The sequence below is a fragment of the Drosophila nasuta genome, chromosome 3 (assembly GCF_023558535.2).
Source record: "Drosophila nasuta strain 15112-1781.00 chromosome 3, ASM2355853v1, whole genome shotgun sequence".
NCBI classification, from domain to species: domain Eukaryota; kingdom Metazoa; phylum Arthropoda; class Insecta; order Diptera; family Drosophilidae; genus Drosophila; species Drosophila nasuta.
Window position 1 is genome coordinate 41,532,554 of NC_083457.1, and position 21,838 is coordinate 41,554,391.

The 21,838-nt window shown below is 40.5% G+C and overlaps 3 protein-coding genes and 1 long non-coding RNA gene across 7 annotated transcripts; 2 read left to right on the forward strand and 2 right to left on the reverse strand.

Annotated features, from left to right (window-relative positions):
• Positions 1-419: 419 nt before the first annotated feature.
• Positions 420-5,904, reverse strand: LOC132789410 (puromycin-sensitive aminopeptidase). 3 transcript variants are annotated; one of them, XM_060797409.1, is made up of 7 exons: positions 5,750-5,903; positions 5,596-5,661; positions 4,708-5,121; positions 2,559-3,375; positions 1,179-2,503; positions 993-1,115; positions 420-934 (listed from the first exon to the last, which is right to left on the reverse strand). In XM_060797409.1, the coding sequence occupies exons 3-7, from the start codon at positions 4,828-4,830 to the stop codon at positions 725-727; spliced, it is 2,598 nt and encodes an 865-aa protein (XP_060653392.1). In that variant the 5' UTR covers positions 4,831-5,121; positions 5,596-5,661; positions 5,750-5,903; the 3' UTR covers positions 420-724. The 3 variants fall into 3 exon arrangements, with proteins under 3 accessions (XP_060653392.1, XP_060653390.1, XP_060653391.1); XM_060797407.1 differs by having other exon boundaries at positions 4,708-5,411; XM_060797408.1 differs by having other exon boundaries at positions 5,596-5,904.
• Positions 5,905-7,572: 1,668 nt separating this feature from the next.
• Positions 7,573-14,086, forward strand: LOC132791158 (protein cueball). The gene is made up of 4 exons (XM_060799980.1): positions 7,573-7,714; positions 11,617-12,991; positions 13,432-13,756; positions 13,824-14,086. The coding sequence occupies exons 1-4, from the start codon at positions 7,621-7,623 to the stop codon at positions 13,938-13,940; spliced, it is 1,911 nt and encodes a 636-aa protein (XP_060655963.1). The 5' UTR covers positions 7,573-7,620; the 3' UTR covers positions 13,941-14,086.
• Positions 7,709-15,980, reverse strand: LOC132791161 (uncharacterized). The gene is made up of 4 exons (XR_009632875.1): positions 15,840-15,980; positions 14,898-15,664; positions 8,882-8,918; positions 7,709-8,813 (listed from the first exon to the last, which is right to left on the reverse strand). It is a non-coding gene; the product is annotated as an uncharacterized LOC132791161 (long non-coding RNA).
• Positions 15,360-21,768, forward strand: LOC132791157 (poly(U)-binding-splicing factor half pint). Of its 2 annotated transcripts, none has more exons than XM_060799978.1 (5): positions 15,360-15,484; positions 15,882-15,975; positions 19,120-19,414; positions 19,671-20,174; positions 20,236-21,768. In XM_060799978.1, the coding sequence occupies exons 1-5, from the start codon at positions 15,482-15,484 to the stop codon at positions 21,257-21,259; spliced, it is 1,920 nt and encodes a 639-aa protein (XP_060655961.1). In that variant the 5' UTR covers positions 15,360-15,481; the 3' UTR covers positions 21,260-21,768. The 2 variants fall into 2 exon arrangements, with proteins under 2 accessions (XP_060655961.1, XP_060655962.1); XM_060799979.1 differs by lacking the exon at positions 15,360-15,484 and adding an exon at positions 16,436-17,737 and having other exon boundaries at positions 15,884-15,975.
• Positions 21,769-21,838: the final 70 nt, after the last annotated feature.

The window sequence follows — 21,838 nt, forward strand, 5'->3', positions numbered from 1 at the left end:
TGCGGCTACTTACTGCTGATTTCTGTTCGCCTGGTATTTCAGTTGGTAATTTGGCTGCTTTTGAGCTATCGCCAAATGTTGTGAGTTGCATGGGGGTGTGGAGCACCCAAAAACTGCAAGTTTGATTGAACCATTTACCAGGCGACCAGAATCGGCAGCAAGCAGCCGAATTGCTTTGGCACCCAATTACAATTGTTTACTTGAGCCTAAGAGTATGCTTTTAGTTTTGTTGCACCTAATGAACGTTTTTGGTAGCTAATTTTATAAAATAATTTAATGCACATTTAAACAACCGAATTTAATTTTGTAGAAAACGTTTAATATGAGTAGTATAAGAAAATACTAACTGCCGTGGTAATTATAAACCTCTAATACTTACTTCTGTAGGAAACCTGTAGGGCCACAATTATTTGCATAAGTTAATGGTAATTTAATTGCATTTATTTATCGTCATAAATTCAACATAACGTTTTTCTTTGTAGAAGTATAAGATTAGAAGTGCACATTTGTTGCAGAATGGGCAACTTGATTTGTAACTCGGTTATAAATGCCGCTGGCCGTGAGATGCCGTATAGAGTCTGTTGTAGTTGTAGTAGCAGCTTAATAATGCTAAACCTATTTGGCTCACTTAAAGAGGGGGTGTTGTGACAGCTTTGGTCAGGTTCTTGTTGTGTTGTAGTTGTTGTTGCTAAATGCTTTGGTATTCATCATGCCGTCGACTCATCTATTCGCCCTTGAGATACTTGGAGAGCTTCTCCAAGTCACGTTCCAGCCAAGCGGCATTAAGGCGTATTGTCTCCACAGCCTGTGACACAGTGCGTTCGCAGCCCGGTATCAAATTGGCCTTGAAGAAATCTTCCACTTCGCGTGCCTTCTCCTCGGAGGCAAAGTTCTCAATCAAATATTTGATCAGACGCGTTAGCAAAAAGCCACCCTGAAAAACCAAGTGATGATGAGCAAGCGAACGAAGACACGATGGAGCATAGCTTTACCTGGTACTGCTCCAGCAGCTTGCGATTGTTTTCCTTGAAGAACTCCCAGGCCATGTCGCGGCCCTTGGGATTAATTGCGACAGCAACAATGACAAACACCGAGTCCTGGGCACGCACTTCACCCTAAAAGAAGAAACGAATTATAAGCAGTTGTTTTGATAAATAATCTATGAGCCGTCTACTCACCGACATGGCAAAATCAATGACGCGACGCAACAGCTTCACATCTCCAATGCAGCCAAGAGCACGCGAGATGCGATCCTGTTCCTCGTGAAGATCCGTCGAGCGATACAGCGTTAGCATCTCCTCAAAGATGGCCTCATTGCCATCCTGCAGCACAGCCTTGTAGCAGGTGCTGCGCAAATCAGCCGGCAACGGTTTGGTGCCATTGACATGACTGCGGAAACGTTTGCGTGCCTCCTCAGTAATTTCAGGACTGCGGAACGAGACGAGACGTGTCAAAACCAGGCTGCGCAGCAGCGTATCCAAATGATTCTCGTTCTCACGCGGCTCCCAGCCAAGACGTGTGGCAATTGGTTCGTAGAGGCTGCGTCCAAACTTATTAAAGTCATTCATGAGCTCGGTGTGGGAGATCAGAATGTGGAGATTGGCAAGCGAATTGGTGATGGCGGTCCATACCGTGTAATTCGTCTCATTGCGATAGGAGCCAACCAGCTGCAGCACCTCGACGGTGCTGGCCTGGCCCGCCTGCACCATGGCAAACATGTCGTCAATCAAACCCAATCTATCGAGCGGTGGTAGCGCCATGCTCTCCACCGCGGGCAGCAGCTGCTGCAGCATTTCGTGGGAGTAACGGGTGCGATAGTAGCCCACAGTGCCGGGATTAATTTTGATCCAATCGTCGGCACTGACATCGTCCAGTACAACTTCCATGGACGCCTTGTCCAGCAGGAAAGTCTTGGCAATCTGCTTGGGATTTCGTGCTGTGGATACTGAAATGGGTATCACCCAAAGACAATCCTCGTCCGCTTTCGAACCATCAGCAGTGAACTTGGTCTGGGTCAAACGCAACACACGCTGCGTATCGCTCTTCTGCTCGGACTCGACACTCACAACCGGAAAACCCTTGTACTTGGTCCAGCTGGACATGACAGCGGCCACATCCTTGGAGCTTGCCTCCTGAAGCGCCTGCCACAAATCCTCAGTGGAAGTGTTGCTATACTGATGACGTGTCAAATACAGATGCATTCCCTTGCGGAAATCATCCTCTCCAATGTAGTCGTGAAGCATGCGTATGACAGAGGCGCCCTTGTTATAACTAATTTCATCGAAGATCTCGTCAATCTCCGAGGGATGTCCCACGGGCACTTCAATGGGATGCGAGTTCTTCAGTGAATCCAGCTCCAACGCACGTGTGTACATATCCGTGACAAACTGTGTCCAGATGTCATACTCGGGGAACAGATGATGTACGCACAGGAACTCGACAAAGGAAGCGTAGCCCTCGTTGAGCCACAGATGCGTCCACCACTCCATGGTCACCAAATTGCCTAGAATAATACAAAAATTAGTTATTGTTCCAGCAGAGTGAATAAGAATGCTTACCAAACCATTGATGTGCAATCTCGTGCCCAACAGTCAAAGCAATCGATTGTTTGCGCATCAGCGACGTATTCTTGGGATCCACCAGCACAAAAGTCTCGCGATAAGTGACCAGTCCCCAGTTCTCCATAGCGCCAGCAGAGAAATCGGAAATGGCAATCAAATCCATCTTGGGCAACGGATACGCAATATTGAAATAGCTCTTATAATACGGCAGCACCTTGGTCGCCACATCCAGAGCGAACTGACCCTGCTCCTTCTTGCCAACGGGCGTAAACACGCGCACAATGACACCATCATCGGACTTGGCCTCCACGAAATCATATTCACCCACAACCACGGCCACGAGATAGGTGGACATAATGGGCGTACGATCGAAGCGTATGCGACGCAGATCACCGGGCAAATCATCTTCCTTCATTACCGGCATGTTGGAGAGAGCGACACGATCCTTGGGCACCACGAGTGTAATGTCAAAGGTGGCCTTGATGGCCGGTTCATCCCAGCAGGGGAAACAGCGTCGGGCATCTGTAGCCTCGAATTGAGTGACGCCAGCGTAACGTTCCTCTCCAGCGGCCGTAAAGTATTTGCTGCGATAGAAACCCTTCATCTTATCGTTGAGCTCGCCCGTAAAAGACATGTAGAGGGTGCCTGCAGTGCCTGCTGGTATCTCCTCGGTGAATTTCAGTGTGGCCGTTTCATTCTGCTTGGAGTAATCGATGCTCTCCGACTTGAGCTTAACGCACTCATATTGAAACTCTGCGCTATCGATGGTGATGTCCAGGGCATTGAGGGTGATGCGTGCCGTTGGCTCTGTGACCTGCAACAACAAGCATCAGTAATTGCACCCAATTAGAACTCTTCTAAGAAGCAGATGTCTGCGAGTATGTGTGTATGTCTCTGAGTGAAAAAGTGTCTATGTGTGTGTGTGTGTGTATGTGCATGCCATAAAGGGGCACTAAGTCAATGATCGTGCTGTCATTAACCGTTAGACTAAAACACACAAACTCGAAAAAGAATAAACAGCAAAGCGAAAGAGCGAGTAAAAGCGATTAACACGATAATAAAAAAAAGTTTCGCTATGAACAGTTATTTCAAGGTCGTGTACAGTGAATGCACCCAAAAATGGTTAAATCAGTAAATTCAATTTTTAAAAATTACATTAAAAAAATAAATAAATAAATAAGTATGAAAAGCAATATAACAAAAATGAGTCTACAGTGAATATCTACTACATGCACTACGTGATCATGAATAAAAAGTTTCCTGAAATTACATGTTCCGATCATAATTTTACATTTAGATTTTAATATTGTTTATGGCTTCACTACTCAGTATATGTAGAAATACGTATACACTTCGAATTTTAAATAAAATTTCCAAGAGCGTTCTTTAAAGCGTTTGTTCACTGTATGCCAACTTTTTGCTCTCCAGGTTTCCGGCTTAAGCGCGCCCAACTAAAACCCGTTTTGGTCAGCAAGGTTTGTATTTTATCCGATTCAATACCTAAACCTTATAATACCGATAAAGAGTATACGATGAGCGGTTAAACAAAAATCCGTTTATACAACTGCATGAAGAAGAAAAAACCCGTTGCTGTTGCGTCTTCGTCGTCGGCTGAAACGTAAACACAGTGTATGCATATACCGTTATGAGATCAGCAGAGGCGGCGACAGCAACAGCAAAACGATAATGAATGGGGGTGGTACATGGGGGTGTTTTATTTTTTGTGTCAGTGATGGTATAGCGTGGCGTACTTCAAATAAATTTGCGATAAGTGCCAGTCATTGCTGGTGTCAAGCGGTAAAGACCGCAACAAAGAAACATTTCCTAGTCCATTGTGTGTGTGAAACGCTGCGCGCATGCAAATTGCAGCATAAAGAGAAAATTACACAAACACACTCACAGCTGTGAGGGTGTGAAGGAGGAGAAAGAGAAGCTGGGAGTTTTGCACACGTCAGAAGCCCACTCTATGCACATAACCGTGTACACACTGGCATACATACATATGTTTGTATGTGCACACTGGCATATACATAAATAAAGAAAAAAAAAAATATATGCACACACTCACACATAAATATTTATGATTTGTTTTGGAAGTGAAAGCGAAAGTGACGAACAAAACGAACGAACGTTAAACGTTACTTACTTTGATCTGCACGATTGTCTTGCCCGTAAAACTGAAAGCCGTCAAATCTGGCTGCAGCGTAAGCTCATAATGCGTCGGCACCACGTTGGTTGGCAATCGCGAAAATTCTTCGTCCTTCTCCATAATGATGAGTCCTCCTTTTCCCCCTCTGATTGCGATGTGCACAACAGCTGTGTATTAATCTCCTCTGCTGACCGTTCGAATCCTTTGCGTCTCCTTCACCTCGTCTGGCTCCAACGTCGGCCGATGTATGCTCGAGTATGGCACGATAGCGACTGCAAAGATCGCCCAAAAGCGGCGCGTCGCTGGTTTTCAATGGAGCGCCCAACGATACGTCCGAATAGTCGCGATAAAACTGCTTTTGCACTTTGACGAACTGCTTCGATGAGACGAGCGTATTGAGGTGGCAAGTCTCTGCACGAAGGAGATACGCAAAACGCTTATCAAGTAACAGCCGACGATTATTAATAAGGCAGAGGCGGGCGTCGTTAGTAAAAGTACAATCAGCACAATACCGAAGCTTAATACACCCAGTTCTTCAACGGTGATAATCGGTAATTTGTTGGTTGCTACGATAATAGTGTAACACTGGTTTTTATTTTGTTTTGTGTTGTTGTTTAGTTACTGCGGATTTGCGGGTGGGTTACGAACGTAGCAGGAGCTTTGCATTATAATTTACAACTGAAACTAGAAGTGGAAAAAAGCTGTACAAGCACACAAAAAGGATTAATTAATTATGCATGGAAAGCTGGAGACCGTTAAATGCGATTACAAGCGCTTTTCATAAGTGTTTCTTTTCTTTTTGTTATTTTTACAACACGATTGTATTTAATTTGCTTGGCAAAAAGAGGGGCGCGGGTTTTAGGTTGTATTTTATTGCTCTCTCACCTTCGCACAAATGCTGCTCAAAGTCGGAATTTGCTTTAGCTAAATCCAAATTGAGTTTACCGATTTCTGCAAAGCAAATTGTATATGCAATTAAACAAACTGTTTTCCTGTATGTGTGTTAATTTTTTAGCAGAAATAGAGGAAGAATGAATACTGCGGGCAAACTGCAAACTGCTGCTGCTGGCGGTGGCGGCTTCTGCTGCTGGTAGCGAAAAACAACACGCTTTTAGTGTGACCCAATTGCGCGTGGTACGTATTGGAATTGAAACAAAAACAGCTGATTGCCTAGAGACGTGTTGTTATGCAGCCCGAACAAAACTGATTGCTATTGCAATTGAAAGAGTTGTATTATCTTGGTTATTGTTACCGTTTCTAAATTTCCAGGCCTGCTTTGCTGTTCGTAAACCTCCCTTCAATACATTTTTGTACATTGCTCGTCAACTTCAATTTATTTTTAAAAGGAACCAGTTTTGTCGGAAGCGCAATAAGTGTAGAGTTGGAGAAACATCGATGACACTATCGATGCAATGATGCATTTGTAGTAATTTTGTTGGCTGCGACTTTTTTATCGATATTTTGTAGCAGCCATAACTGTAATTCGGTTTTTTTTATATATATATATTAAATTATGCCTCTAATTTAATATTCAAAATAGCTTTCAGTCTGCAAGCGTCAAGGTTTTTTTTACCTGGCCGATGACCAACACTACATGCGGAGCATACACGTTCAGACATCATAAATATCATACTAGTTTGACATATTATTTAAATAATAACGGTCTAAGGTCTTACAAAATGTGCGGTCTATTTTCAAATTGTTAGCGCTTTTCAACTTAACCACAATTTCACAAAATCTGCATTTTCAGATTTACAGTGGAGTCCGTCCGGTTATTGCGACGAAAACTCGATGGCTTGATTGGTCCCCATACAACCTTATATGAAAGGTCCTCCGCTTATTACGTCTCCGCTTTTAGCGACAAACCGCTTATACCGACGAAAACAAAAATTCAGCGAAATAATGTCAACAATTATCAGTGATTGGAACTCTTGCTGGTGTGCGTAGGAGCGACACGAAGGTTCTTACATTCTCACTACTCTCTGTTAGTTTTAGCTGACGCCTTAGCTTATGCTAAGGATTATGCAGGTATACGATTTATTATGGAAAAATCATGCTTTTAAATTAAATTTATAATTTTTTTTGTGTTGTTGAAAAATTAATTTGTTTTATCTTAAAAACCTATTACGAACATGGCAAAACATAAAAAAAGAACAACAAAACAATGTTTTGCTCCTTTCGGTTAGTGCGTCTTTCCGGGTATAACAACGTAAAATCGTCACAAAAAAATGACATAAAAAAGTAACGACTTCCCCAATTTCCAGAGTGAACTCAATTTTTTCTGATTATTTGAAGTAAAAAATTAAAACGAAATTTTTTTTTATTTTTATTGTGAAAAAATATTTGCAGTTTGATGAGCCCCGAGACCTTACATAGTCAACAGTAGGACCGCGTCACTCGTGGAAAATACTGAAAACGAATAAATACAATGCACATTTGATTTCTTCACGAATTTTGTACAATATTTGTTTCTTATAATCAGATTTTCATTAGTGATTTTAGATTCTGAGGTTTAAAAAAGATTTTATACGTTCTCGATCTTTATGATACTTTTATGATACGCCATTAAACAATCAGTTTAAAAAGTTGCCCCTTTTTTTCATGTTGGCTATGCAGTATATTTTTAAAAATAACTGCAACCACTCTTATCTTATTTGACTGAACCTTACTTTAGTGCTTGGCTAGCGTTTCGGGAGTAAGGTTTGTTGATTCGGTTAACTCCAAGAACCCTCGGTGCATATTCACGTAAGAATTAAACACCACCACATGCTACTCGTCCAAACTGCAACTCCGTGTCTGCAATTCTAACTCCAATTGCAATTGAAATTTTGCCATTGGTCGTTTGTTTAGCCATAGAAATCCTTGTGCAATTAATTTGTCGTTGTGCAACATTCGCCAATAAAAAATAAAATGATTTTGTATTCATCGCGACATTTTGTAGCACTAGCCTTATTTCTAGTAGCCAACATATTCATTCCACTGGATGCATCTCCGATCGGATGGGGTAAGTCTTTAAATCAGTATTGTAATATTATACAATTAGTGCGAAAAGTAGCAAGATGGTTAGAAAGTGGTCCACCACTATGGCAACGTTCCTTGGTCACATTGCAAGGTGATAATAGGAATGTTGAATATGCAATTGACTTGGCAGACACTTGCTTATTTTTTATGCTTGCTTATGTAATCGGTTGTGTCGGTTGACATTTAATTATTGCAAAGCGCACAACATTCTACTGCTAAATAATTATGAATGTGTGTGTGCGTGTGTGCCTGAATATTTTTGGCCATGTCGTGCGGTTCAACGTGTCGTGTTTACGTGAGAGTCGTGTGGCTATCTATCAGCTGATTATACGATTCCACTCTTTTCCATTATGCGCCAACTAGAAGAGGCTCGCATTCGCATTGTTATCAATGTCAATGGCGTTTATCTATCACCTCTAATTTAGCAATTTTGGAATTTCATAATATATTATTTGTAGTAATATACAAATCGCTGCTTGGTTTTTACCACCAGTTCAAGTGCACAATGTGACCAGCACTTGCCATTAGTTTTTACACGCACTTTCACCCCAATTTCAATTCCACACATGCAGCCTAACAGAGCAGTCAAACAGTGCAAAGCGAAAAACCGGCATGTTAACGATGGCGGGAGGTTGACGCCATGCCAGCTAGCTCTATAGTCACGTATGCCACAAAATTTTGTAGCCGGCTTTTGTTTTTCCTTTTTTGCTGATTTGTTTTTCTTAAATTCATTTCATTCGTTTCGTCTTTCCAAAATCCCGCAGCGAATTTGTTTACCTCCAGCGTCTGCATTTTCAAGTAACTCCAAACTCCGCTGACAAAGCGTAAATTTACACTTGTGTTTACTTCTTCTTTATCTGCGTCCTCTTCTCTCTCATACTCTTTTCTCTTTTAGCATTTGACTTGTGCATATGTTGTTGCTTTCGAATTATTTATAACTGTACCGAAACCCATGGAATTTGATACGTTTTCTGTAGATTCCAGTTACAGCGCGACATTTCCCATTAGAAATTCCCATTTCCAAGTCCACGTGTTTGAACGCTCTGAAGTAACAGTTACACTTCCAGCCACCTGTTGCCATTCTGAAATTGATCGTCAATAATTTTAATAGTTTATGGCACTAAATTTATGTAATTCATTGTGTACTTACATGAAAAACAAGTTTCCAATTAACTAGATCACTGCACCTGCAATAGAAGAGGAATTTTAAGAAAGAGACTCATGCTTAAATATTCATTTATTAAGCCTAAAGTTTAAATCCCCTAATAGTGTAATTCTTCCTTTAAAATGGAAATGGAAACTTATTGATTTCCAGAAGGATCCTGTGTAAGGCCATTAACGCTTATCTACCGCTCAATTTATTATCAGCCATAAATACGTATACGTTACACTTGAAAAATGTTATCGTAACAGAACTCAAATTCCATTTTCAAAATATATTGATAAAGAACCCCCGCTTAGAGATCGGTCTATACGAAATTTCAAAACAAAGCCAAGCTCAATTGGGGGCTTATCAAACGCCTATAAAGGTTAATGTCATTGAATTAATTTCAAAATCGAATCTTAATCTCTTGCTTAAATTGCTCTCAAAAAATTTTAATTGCATGTTACTTTTCCAGTTAATGAATCAGAAAGTTGTCAAACATATAGAATATTGATAATAATTAGGAACAGAAGGTGTGATTGTTAGTATTCATGAGTCATTTGGTTGTGTTCTTGATAATATAATCCGTAGTTTGCCATGATAAAAGCAATTTTTTTTGCAAACACTTTAAAACCATTAAATAGATTACACAATTTATTGTTCTGATTTATTTGAGTGGAGTGAACTTCACATAGTTTTCAATTTAACAGTTTCTGCATCGATAATCCGTTGACCTCAAGCCCCGAGTGCGAAGGTTAAATAGCATATAGCTCAGCTCAAGACCCTCACCAGGCCTCTGAGCGTTCGAAAGGTTCGCCAATATTACGTTTTTTGTCTTGTTTTCGTTGTTTTTACAATAAACAATTAGCCTCAGCCATAAAAACAAACAAACATAGAAACTAATGAATTCCCATATCTATATGCATGTATCTGCATGGCTCTATGAATGTGTTTGTAGGTTTTTACTATTTTTATACCCAGTATTTATTGAGTGCAAGGGTATAATGCATGATGACAGAAAATATAACAGATCATAGCAAGCTTATTTTTTGCGTGCTTTAAATGAAGTTATTTTACTATTTTAAAAAAAACTTCATTTAAAGCACGATCTTTCATTCGCATCTATTAAATATCTGAAATGTTAGTACTTAGAGGTGATTGGCTATCTATATGTATCAGTTAAAAATCTGTCAGCGACTCCAATTATCTGTATATCTTGGAGTATATTTTGATAGTTCAGAAAGTATTAAAAAAACATAATTTTTTTTAAACTTATATCATGTTTATTCTTGATATAATAGGTATCTCACAGTCGATCACATTCGACGCTAGCTTTCTTTCTGGTTTTTGAATTGCAAAGCTTACCTGCCCGGCAAGTTGGCCACGCGATTCGATACTTTGCGAACGACAGTGACCCACAAAGTTTTGGACTCTAGCATAGGGCCAATGGCCGAAATTGAACAATTCATTAATTATAGTTTTTTTCATTTTTAAAAATGTAATCAATAATGATTGTCGCCAATTGTCGTGATGTTTGTGGGGGAAAAGTGAAAGCCACGTTTCAGCCTTGGGTTCTACAGCGTTTACGGAACTGCTCTGGCGTCGGGTCACCTGTTGTTCCGCCAGGTAGTTCAACTACAATTTCCGCGCATGCCAGGGATTCTGATTGCTTTATTTTGTTTAATCATAATGAATTCCATTAAGTGCCAAATTAACAGCTGCTTGCCATACGTGTATTCGTATTTTTGGCCAAAATTAGACGCCCCTTTTGGCAACCGGTTCGGATATTTTAACTGATTTTATTTGATTCGATTACAATCAGGTAAGACTCGTATTCGATGGGGGATATACATTCATTCCATTAATATTTTAAGGCGTTCTAATACGTACGGTTTAAAGATATTCTCCGAAAACACGGTGAATTACAGGAGGAACGTTCCTTCGTTTGAATTATTATTATCATTAAGGCTTCTCAATTTGTGGTTTAAGACTTTTCACGACACAAAAGCGTTTACCTTAAATTGTCATGTAATTTTTCCCTAATATTCTTGTGTTATCTTTGTTGATTTGTTGCACAGGGAACTAAAAATTTCCTCTACAGTTTTCTCTAGATTTTAATCGACTATAACCCAATAAACCTTTCTATCTTCTTTACATTTTCAAGCCCTGAAATATTTTTACCTGCTCCCAATAAAGTGTTTCCCTCCCCTCTTAGTCAAATAAAATCTTAACTCTTGACCTATGTAAATATTTTGTTTTTCCACGAAACGGGAATTTTATTTTAAACCCGAGTTCACACCTATCTTATCAGCCCAGCTAGACTCTCTAGATTCCGAAAGTTGTGCAACTGATTGTCCCTATATAGAACGTCATTAATTTATTGATTACGTACTAATAAAAATCCAACTGACGCGTAATTGAATGAAATGAAATTTATATTCTCTAAATTCCGATGGCGCCGCCATAAATATAGTATAACACATAATATTGGCAAATTGCGAGCATTTTAAAAGAAATACGAGATGATTTTGGTGATTTGCACACGACACGTTCATTGGAATGGTTAGCGAAGTAACTCAATTGACTGAACGCTGATTGAACTTAATTTTCCAATTCGCATTCTCTCTTCTGTATGTTCTCAATTGTTTAAAGCTAACATTTGCTCATATCTTATCGATACTATGTCCAAGTTATCACTATTGCCGACTAATGCAACGATTGCATATTTTTTGTTGTTGCAGAATTTGCGGTTACACTGCGCAGCAAAATCCTGTTCCTGGACAAGCAAATGCAGATAATTGCCTCGGCAGCGCACGAATACGAAGAACTCTCCGCACTGACCTTCGATGAATCCGAGGAATTGATCTACTTCAACGACAAGAAACATCAAAATGGCAGCATCTTCTCGCTACGTCACGATGCCACAGCCAGTTCTGCAATTGTGGAGCAGGCGGTGCAGCGAACGGGCAACGAATCGGTAGCCGGACTGGCCTTTGATCCCCTCAATCGTAATCTCTACTGGGCGGACATGCACAAGGCCCAGATCTTGTTTGCCAGCATCGATACGCTTGCCAAGGAGCCGCCCAAGGTACTCGTCGATCTGCATGTGGAAGGCGGACGACCGGATGGCGTTGCTGTCGACATCTGTCGTCGGAAACTGTACTGGACCAACTGCAAGATCGGTCATGCGAGCGTGGAGCGCATTGGATTGGATGGCAAGAATCGTGAAACGCTAATTCAGGACGATATTGATATGCCACGCGGTATTGCGGTGGATCAAGTAACGGATCGTCTCTACTGGATCGATGATAAGAATGGCATCTTCTTTGCCGTGGAGAGCTCTAAACTGGATGGCAGTGATCGTAAGCTGGTCGTTCAGGATAAGCATCAGGAACCACTGCAGTTGGCCATCACCAGTGATACCATCTACTGGACAGATCGTACTGACAGAGCGGTTTGGAGTTATCCCAAGCCAAGCTACGATACGCTACCCACATCGAATGCCACACAGAGTCCCGATGAAGTGCTAGAACAACCTCAAGCGGCCGTCAAGCGATTGGCCACCTGGAAGGAAGATATTTATGGCATTGTGGCGCGCACGGATTTCTATCAGCGTCTGCAAAAGGATGATAGTTGTAACGGTGTCGTTAAGAAGATCAAGCAGCGTCTGGACAAAACTCTGAATGCAACACGCAGTCAAATCTCCGAACAGATGGATAAACTGCAGCAGGAGCATTGTCTGAACGGTGGCACCTTTTTTGCCCACAACAATTACTGCATGTGTCGTTTGGGCTTCAAGGGTGCCCGTTGTGAGATCTCCGAGTGCCACAACTATTGTGTGCATGGCACCTGCGAAATCTCCGACTTTGGCTTCCCCAAGTGCTACTGTCAAACGAACTTCTATGGCGATCGCTGCGAATACTACAAGTGCAATGGTTATTGCCTCAACAACGGTCACTGCGTCGTGGACAAGGATAATAGCGACCTGAGCTGCGAGTGTACCGAGAGCTTCAGTGGTTCACGATGCGAATTCAACAACACGGAGACCTGTGCCGCCTATTGTCAGCTGCTAAAGCAGCAGCCCGACACACCAGTACCCAACCATTGTTACGATGTGTAAGTATCTTGATCTTTACGTTTACTACCAATATTCTTAAAGGATATACAAAGTTAGTGCTGATCAAAAAGACAGTAGAATGTTTTTCTAAGCTAAATACAAAACTGTTTGCGGTAGTTGAAGGTATATCATAACTACAAATATGACTGTCCTGATAAAGTCAACGTAGAACCCAAACAGTAAAAGCTTAGGAGGCTTCAAATTGTCCACAGACTAGTTTACGGAATTAGATCGTGCTCAACTTTATTGGGATCTTCACAATTCTCAGTCTAATTACCTTAAATCTCGCACTAATGATAATATAATATAAAGAATTTATACACAGCAAATATTAGTTGTTAGGGTCACAAATATATCGTCCCAATTATATAGCATAAACTAAAGCTTTCTACCTTATTCCCATACCAATCACTAATACTCTTTCGCCTTTATCTTACAGCTGCGAGGAAATGAACAGCAATGGCACAAGTATAGCGGTTTATAGTCGACCCAGCTTGTGCAGCTCCCCGACCGTCTTCACGGGGACTGTGATTATTGTGCTGGTGTCCGGCACGGTCGCCTGCCTCGCTCTCGTCGCATTGATCGTGCACGGACTGCGTCTCATGTACAAACCGAAGCGGCCGCACATCAAGAAAACGTTTGTGGTTCGCAAGCAGGCGCGTCACAATTCCTCGAGTGATACGCCGCTCACGAATCGTCCGCTGGCCACCGAGCAGTGTGAGATCACCATCGAGAATTGCTGTAACATGAATATTTGTGAGACGGTGAGTTACCCAGCACTTTAATCCATACAATTTACCATAAAACTAATCAAAACATTTTGATTTACAGCCCTGCTTTGATCCTAAACTAGTAGAACAACAATTTGCGGCGAGGGATCGCAAGCCGTGTGTCAAGGAGGACAAGAAGATTTTAATACATAATATGGATGATGATCTCATGTCCTAAGACGATTCTGGCCAATACATATACATACATATGCAATGTCGTCGTCAATGCCGTGCATGGATAGGAGACAGGCGAGCTTTTAAAAAGCTGCTGTCACCCCGGCTCGGCAAACTGTCAACAGGTGCTTTACCAAAAAAAAAAAACAAGCTCATACAAAGAACTAGGAGAATTCAAGCAACACACACATACATACACCTACACAAATACACACGAATGCATGCTGAGATAGATAAAGACAAAACACATACACACACACCAACACATACATACTTAATGCAACAGTGTACTTAGCAATCTTTTGATTTGTTTGGTCTCATTAATTTATTTTACATAGCTTTTGAGTTTCATTGAATTAGTCTTGTAAGTTTTACTTTTGAGAATCGGTTAATGGAAAATTATATAAAGTTTTTAATTGGCAGTTTGGCTAAATTGAATATTTTTGATGGAACTTACAAGAAAAAGTCATCTGACTGACATTAGCTTTAACACATAAACACACATATAGTACACACAGATAAATCCATGAATGAGAGATCGCCTAATGCACAAAAGAGGCAGAAATTGTGATTCATAGAAACGGTTGAACTGTTGTAAATAGTTAACAATGAATTGTAAAAATATACATACAAATTAAATCGTTGTTTAATATCGTAACTGTTCACATAGTTCCTTTTATTTGTAATTGATTTTGTATATAAATACAAATATATGTACAAATCCATGAATATATTATATGCATAAATATATCTTTTCACTAACACTGCCACGCCATTTAAGTGTTGTCACCAAAAAAAAAAAATTGCCTTGGTACTTAATTTGAGGATTTTGTTTTGACGTGGTAGAACTAAAAACCCCCCAAATGTAAAATTAGCCACAGCGAATGAAAATTGTAATAATATCTAGGTTAGTCTGTAGTTTTTTTAAGATTAAGACCGTTGAAAAATATAAAGTACGTACCTTGCAGCTGAATTAAGAGTTTTATTATTGTTATCAACCAATAGATCGAGACGCGTTTTTATTTTATCACCCTCACCTGCAGCAGAACTGAATCATGACAAATGGATCTGCTGTTTTGACACTATGCTGCCGGTCACGTAATCCAGCAATACATTTTGTTTCTACACAAGCTGTTGCGATCTAATCTTAAACTCACAATGGTAATGATATTCACAAGTACGCCGTTCCACATTTTTGATCTACATTTTAAAATCAAAATTCTTTTGCAACAAGTGCAAGTACAATTAAGAAATGTAACGTTCAAAGTGACCGCAAACTGTATTCCGAAATGTACTAGAAAATATACCAATATCGCTAATGTAAAAATGGTAACACTGTAGCGCTTCACGCGATGTGACCATTTCAGAGACGGCGTATATACCTAAATACTAGGTTACATTTGCAATCTATCTTACGGTCACACTGGCTTGTATCCATTTTTCTTGACGTCAAAGCAGTTTTTCGCAAAAGTTCAACATTTTATTTCAACAACATAACTGCATTAAGAGTATAAAAATCAAGTGTTATTCATACAAGCAGTGAGGATGGTACGTTTTAAAAAGTGCAACTAAGTATTCCCTTCTTTATTTTGAGTGCTGCAGTGTTTTGCATTTGGCGTGGCCTCAACAGCCGCCGCTGTAGTCGCCTCAGCCTCAAACGCGTGCCGTATACTTTTTTTTTGCATTTTCCTTTGCCTGCCATTTTCGCTTATCTGAGTTGGTGAAGTGCTGCATATAGTACACATGAAATGTAACCAGTTGTTAATGCAATTTCAGTGAAATGGTAACCTTGTGCTATATACTGAGTGCTGAATTGTTACCCGTGTGTATCTATACGCATCCATACCCCGCCCAACACCCTCCTCCCGCCCTCTTGCATACCATGCCCTACGTACTAACTAACCTGGTGACCTTCGTCTCCATATTTTCATTTCCGCTCTTGCAGGGCAGCAACGATAGAGCCTCGAGATCGCCACGTTCGGATGATCAGCGTGATATTAGCGATATGCCGGTCACGAAGAGATCGCGATCAGACTCGGGTAAGTGTTTTGTTTGATTGGCAAAAACAAAAGAAAATTGTTTATGCACAATATATTTGCATAAGTATATGTACATTTTGTATGTATGTGTCAAGTATATATTTATATATATGTAAGTTCATTTAAGAATCGAATATAAAAAAACAAAAATAAAAGATATGTATGTAGGTTAATGAAACGCAAGGCAACAACAAATCAAACAAAAAGGAAAATATATATATATATACAAATATATCATTATTATTCTCATTATCGTATTCAATTGTTTTGTTTTGTATTTTTTTTTATTGATATAAATACAAATACAAATATTGAATTCTCTCTAAAACATAAAACATTGCATACACATCTCTCTCTCTCTCTACTATATATATTTTCTACTACTTCTACTTCGTTGCATTTTTTAAGGGCCAGCACAGACGCTATTAAATAATCGGTTTTTCTTTTTGTTCTGCTTAAGTAATTGCAGACTTCATAATCGCACGATGATCTCAAGTGAGAGGTGAGGTGAGAGTCAAACAATAACGAAACAATATCGAAATCGAACAAGTATCAAGTCAGAGATCCCCAAAACTAATTGCGACTCGACTCCCACTCGAATCGACTCAAGTGTTCCATAAAACCATAAAAAATAAATCGAATCTATCGTCATTAATGTAAAATATAAACGAAACGAGTGCGATACACAAATTACCAACAAAACCAAAATGAATAACTAAACTATACTATATCTTATAATCATATTAAAGAAAAAAAACATGAGATCACAATCTGTCATTGGCAGTACAATTAAAACGTAATGCACACCTATATCCATTAATTATGTGGTAGCTGTAAATTAGGGTCCCTACACAGCCAGAGTGTATGTATCCAATATGAATATATCAATCAATATCAATGAATCAGTATCTGTGAATCCTCGCCGCATCCAACACTGAAACGAAACGCAATTCAACGAACTAATCAAAAAAAAAAAGCATATAACTATTCTCTCTCTTCTCTCTCTCTTTCTTCTATATCTCTCTTTTTTATATTCTTTTTTTGTAAGAGTCTTTCTTTTTTTTCAATATATATACTATATATGTTTGTTCCGCCCAAAAACGACTTGGTAGAGATCAAGAGATGCCCAACTTAGAGTTAACTATTACAACTACCAAACTACTACTACTACTACTACCAAAGCAACAAATCTAAGATCGCTTCTAACAAATATTGCCGATTGCAACGTCGTCGCGATTCTCCGAAAACCTCCTAGAGATTGGGTCACCGTCTTCATAGTGTGCTGCGCCAAAATGCCTTGGACTGTCCATGACACAGTGCCTGAGATATATTTATAATGATTGTCATCCAAAAAGTAAAACACATAACTACTGCTCGAATCATATGTGGTCCGAACTGTTGTCTGATAGAACAATATTTTATAGCATAATACTAAACAATATCATGCTGCAGTTTGATATCCAAAAGTAGTCAACAGAAAACTGCAATTATAATACATAAATTTAGAGTAGATTTATATTTGAGAAAAAGAAAATTAAAAGCCAAAGAAAAATACACACACTACATGAACAAGATTAAGGTACGGCGGAAAAACTTAACCAAACTTAAAACATATTGTTGCTCTTATTATCGTTTCAGCGTCTTGTTTTCTTTTTATTTTTCTCTTTTTTATCACTGAGCAAATGTAATGTGTGACCCTTCAAGTCAATATACCACGCCCCCTCAACTCATGGAAAACCGTATCGAAAAACGCACATCTAAGGTCGCTTATAATTTCTATTTTTACAAAAAAAAAAAAAATTACAACAACAAAAATACATTTTACACACTGGGAGAACTGTGCACATCGTAGACTTCCTGCTGCCTCCCAGCCATCATTATTATCATTAGCATCTCACATTCGAATAGATATTTGAGTTAATTTTAAATGTGGGAACTTTTGGGAGAATCGTCGTCAGTGTGCACAGTTCTCGTTGGTAATTTTCTACTTTGGTTTCGATTTGTGCGGCGACGATTTGCCGACTGGATGTTGCCGTTGGAAGAGAGCTTTATACTATATATTATATTATATATATATATGTCTGAGATTTCGATTGAAAAATACGCGTTAACTGCATTTTATCTCCTTACAAAAAATCCACACACGAATACATTTACACATAAACATGCACACACACACACAGTCGTACTATTTTTAACTACTATTTACTTATTAGCACAAAATACGTATTTCAAATCTTATCTTAACCAAACAAAAAAACCAAATCCATCATATAATAGGAATATTTATGATTTATTTTATGGGTGCTTTCTTTTTTTATTCTTGCATTTTCCAGCTTCTCAAATGCCTTGCAGTGTCAGAGTCCAAAAACCTTATTTACTTTGTACTATATAAGAAAATAATTCTTCAAAATCCAATCGTATACCAAGAACAAATCAAAATCGCGCAGCTAAAGATGCAGAAAGTAAACGAGATTTGCGAGTAAACCACATCGATATAGCTTTTTAATTGTCATTGTGTTGTCAATTGTGTTTGTAGCCTGTCGATTATCCAAAATATCTCTCGGTGACTGAATCTCCAGCAATCTAAGTTGCCAGCAGAGTTCCAGATCTTCTCCGGAACACACGCACAGATAAAGTTACCATACGTGTACTTATTCTATATGTCTTCGACGGCCAGCAAAACTGTGTTTTTCTGATTAATGATTTGTTCTTCTTTTTTTTTCTATTTTTTCCTTTTTGTCTTTATCTTTCTTCCAGAGCAACGGTTTTCTATCTGTTTGTGTCACTTCGAAGGCACACTCTGAAGCGACTTTAAGGTCATTTTGCTATTGGCCTTGCCCAAGTGTTGTCCTCTACGCTTCATCTCCTGTATGAAGTGTGGCAACAATGCTTTGGCACTACAATTTGTTGCCACGAGTTGCCTTTGGAGTGGACATAAAACATGAACATGCAAATGCAAATGAAACTCAAACCAAAAAAACTAAAAAGAAAACAAGTCGTATTCAACCTAGAAAATTTGCTTAAACGATCATCGGCTGTGCTGTGATCCGTTTTTCTGATGATGAGACCCCATCACACCACCAAATTGTTCCCCGATATTTCTTCATATGAGATGCACTAATCTGTCTTCCCAAATTCTAGGCAAGTCAGCGGATTCGAAAATTCCCTACCTTTCGCAGCCACTGTATGATCTGAAACAGACGGGCGATGTGAAATTTGGACCTGGCACACGTTCCGCCCTATTGGGACTCCTGGGTGGTGCACTGCCCAAGCTGACGTCCGAGCAGCATGATCTGGTCAGCAAGGCCAAGAAATATGCCATGGAGCAGAGCATCAAAATGGTGCTAATGAAGCAAACGCTGGCCCACCAGCAGCAACAGTTGGCCACCCAACGTACCCAGGTGCAGCGACAACAGGCCTTGGCTCTTATGTGCAGGTAAAGTTGAGTTCTTATCGGGTAGGAGCAGAACCCGAACACTTTAAATCACTGCTTTAATGATGCATAACACTATATACAAAAGTGAACGACGACACATCCTTGCCATGGTTTCCGAGTTACTGGACGTGGCTGAGGCTAGCTGTTGTTGCGTGTGCAGCTTAGCTGATAAGATCTGATTGCAGTTCCCATAAATTTTCTTATTTTCTAGTTGCTTTTACAAAACATTTTGAACTCACCTTCACCTTACTTTCAGAGTCTATGTGGGCAGCATTTCGTTTGAGCTCAAGGAGGACACCATACGTGCCGCTTTCACACCGTTTGGACCCATCAAATCGATCAACATGTCATGGGATCCCATTACACAGAAGCACAAGGGATTCGCCTTTGTCGAGTACGAAATTCCCGAGGGCGCACAGCTGGCATTGGAGCAAATGAATGGTGCGCTCATGGGTGGCCGAAATATTAAAGTGGGCCGACCAAGTAATATGCCACAGGCGCAACAAGTCATCGATGAGGTGCAGGAGGAGGCCAAGAGCTTCAATCGCATCTACGTTGCGTCCATACATCCCGATTTGTCCGAGGAGGACATCAAGAGTGTGTTTGAGGCCTTTGGACCCATTCTATACTGCAAACTGGCGCAGGGCACATCGGTGCATTCGCACAAGGGTTACGGCTTCATCGAGTATGCCAACAAACAGGCCATGGACGAAGCCATTGCCAGCATGAATCTCTTTGACTTGGGTGGTCAATTGTTAAGGTGAGTTAATCGGTATGTTATAATTTCTCTGGTTTGATTCATTTTGCTTTTCATTCCACAGAGTTGGACGCTCGATTACGCCACCGAATGTGTTGTCCTGTCCCGCAACAAATTCAACGATGCCAACGGCAGCTGCAGTCGCCGCTGCCGCAGCCACAGCAAAGATTCAAGCGCTGGATGCGGTCGCCAGCAATGCAGTCTTGGGACTGGCGCAGAATACACCCGGTCTTGGCATTGCAGCCAAAGTGAATGCCATGCCAGTGATCACGGCAGCGACTACAGCAGCTGCTTTGCATCCAGCGCTTGCAGTGCCCGCAGCTCCAACCTCGGCACTATTGCCACCTGGCATCTATCAGGCTCCTGGTCTGGGTGGACCCAGTTTGTTGGGTGTGCCAGCCGGCTTGCCTACGCTACAAAGTGTGGCACCCACACTGCCGCCACCTGCGCTGCTTGCCACGCCACCAACTGTCGCTTTAGCCGCCGCCGCCGCCGCAGCACAAGTAGCAGCTCCTGTTGCAGCACCACCAACGACTGTTGTAGAGACCAGCAATGGTGGAGCACCAGCCGCCTTATCTGCAGCAGCGAATAATGCAGCTGCCACGGCAGCGAATTTATCGGAGAACATTAAGAAGGCACAGGAAAAACAGCAGGAGGAACTCCAGAAGAAGCTGATGGATGAGGGCGATGTGCAGACGCTGCAGCAACAAGAGAACATGTCCATTAAAGGTCAGAGTGCACGCCAGCTGGTGATGCAGCGGCTAATGCGTCCACAGGATTCGCGTGTCATCATCTTAAGGAATATGGTCGGACCCGACGATGTGGACGAGACGCTGCAGGAGGAGATTCAGGAAGAATGCAGCAAATTTGGTACCGTTAGCCGCGTGATTATATTCAACGAAAAACAAACGGAAAACGAGGACGATGACGAAGCCGAGATTATAGTGAAAATCTTTGTAGAATTCTCAGCGGGAGTCGAGGCGAATCGTGGCAAGGAGGCGCTGCATGGTCGTTTCTTTGGTGGACGTCGCGTTGTCGCTGAGCTTTATGACCAAGCGCTCTTCGATCAGGGCGATCTCTCGGGTTAAATGGATGGACAGAGGTCAGAACGGAGGGAAGCGAGAGGATAATAAATTCGATTGTATCTTTATTAGGCTTACGAACCTGGACCTTTATCTGGCAACAACAGCCTTTTTTACTTAGAACTTAAAAACGAACAATGAATTATTTATTATACGTTTGGCGCCGAGCGATGTCACGTCACAAGCAGCCACAATGCCAAGGAGATTGTATATTTGAACAGAATCTATGGATTGAGAAGAGCAGAGAGCACACACAGTATCTATTACATAAAATAATAATAATGCGCTAGAATGGCCAATTGATTATTCGAGTGATTTAGAGTTTAACAACAATCCCACAAGATAAGCAATTTGTCGCCAATTCTGTATAAATTAAGTAAGCGATGTGCATGTGATCAATTTTGCAGCACGGTCGAAATTTGTTTCTGTCGCATACAAATAACACAACTAACAAAATGTACATTTTATTCATTTCAGCGCTTCAAAACTTACAATAAAATATGATTTCCAATAAATGCAACTTGTTCTTTATATATTACATCTTCTTTTGAAATTACATTTTCGATTTTTCTAAAACGACAGCAA

Bases quoted from the DNA above. Each gene is read 5' to 3' on its own strand.
- LOC132789410 (XM_060797408.1), bottom strand. From the start codon at position 4,830: ATGGAGAAGGACGAAGAATTTTCGCGATTGCCAACCAACGTGGTGCCG. The intron at 3,376-4,707 runs GTAAGTAACGTT...TTGTTGTTGCAG, and splicing joins AGACAATCGTGCAGATCAAA to GTCACAGAGCCAACGGCACG. The intron at 2,504-2,558 runs GTAAGCATTCTT...GTATTATTCTAG, and splicing joins GATTGCACATCAATGGTTTG to GCAATTTGGTGACCATGGAG.
- LOC132791158 (XM_060799980.1), top strand. From the start codon at position 7,621: ATGATTTTGTATTCATCGCGACATTTTGTAGCACTAGCCTTATTTCTA. The intron at 7,715-11,616 runs GTAAGTCTTTAA...TTGTTGTTGCAG, and splicing joins TGCATCTCCGATCGGATGGG to AATTTGCGGTTACACTGCGC. The intron at 12,992-13,431 runs GTAAGTATCTTG...TTTATCTTACAG, and splicing joins CCCAACCATTGTTACGATGT to CTGCGAGGAAATGAACAGCA.
- LOC132791157 (XM_060799978.1), top strand. The intron at 15,976-19,119 runs GTAAGTGTTTTG...CCCAAATTCTAG, and splicing joins GAGATCGCGATCAGACTCGG to GCAAGTCAGCGGATTCGAAA. The intron at 20,175-20,235 runs GTGAGTTAATCG...TTCATTCCACAG, and splicing joins TTGGGTGGTCAATTGTTAAG to AGTTGGACGCTCGATTACGC.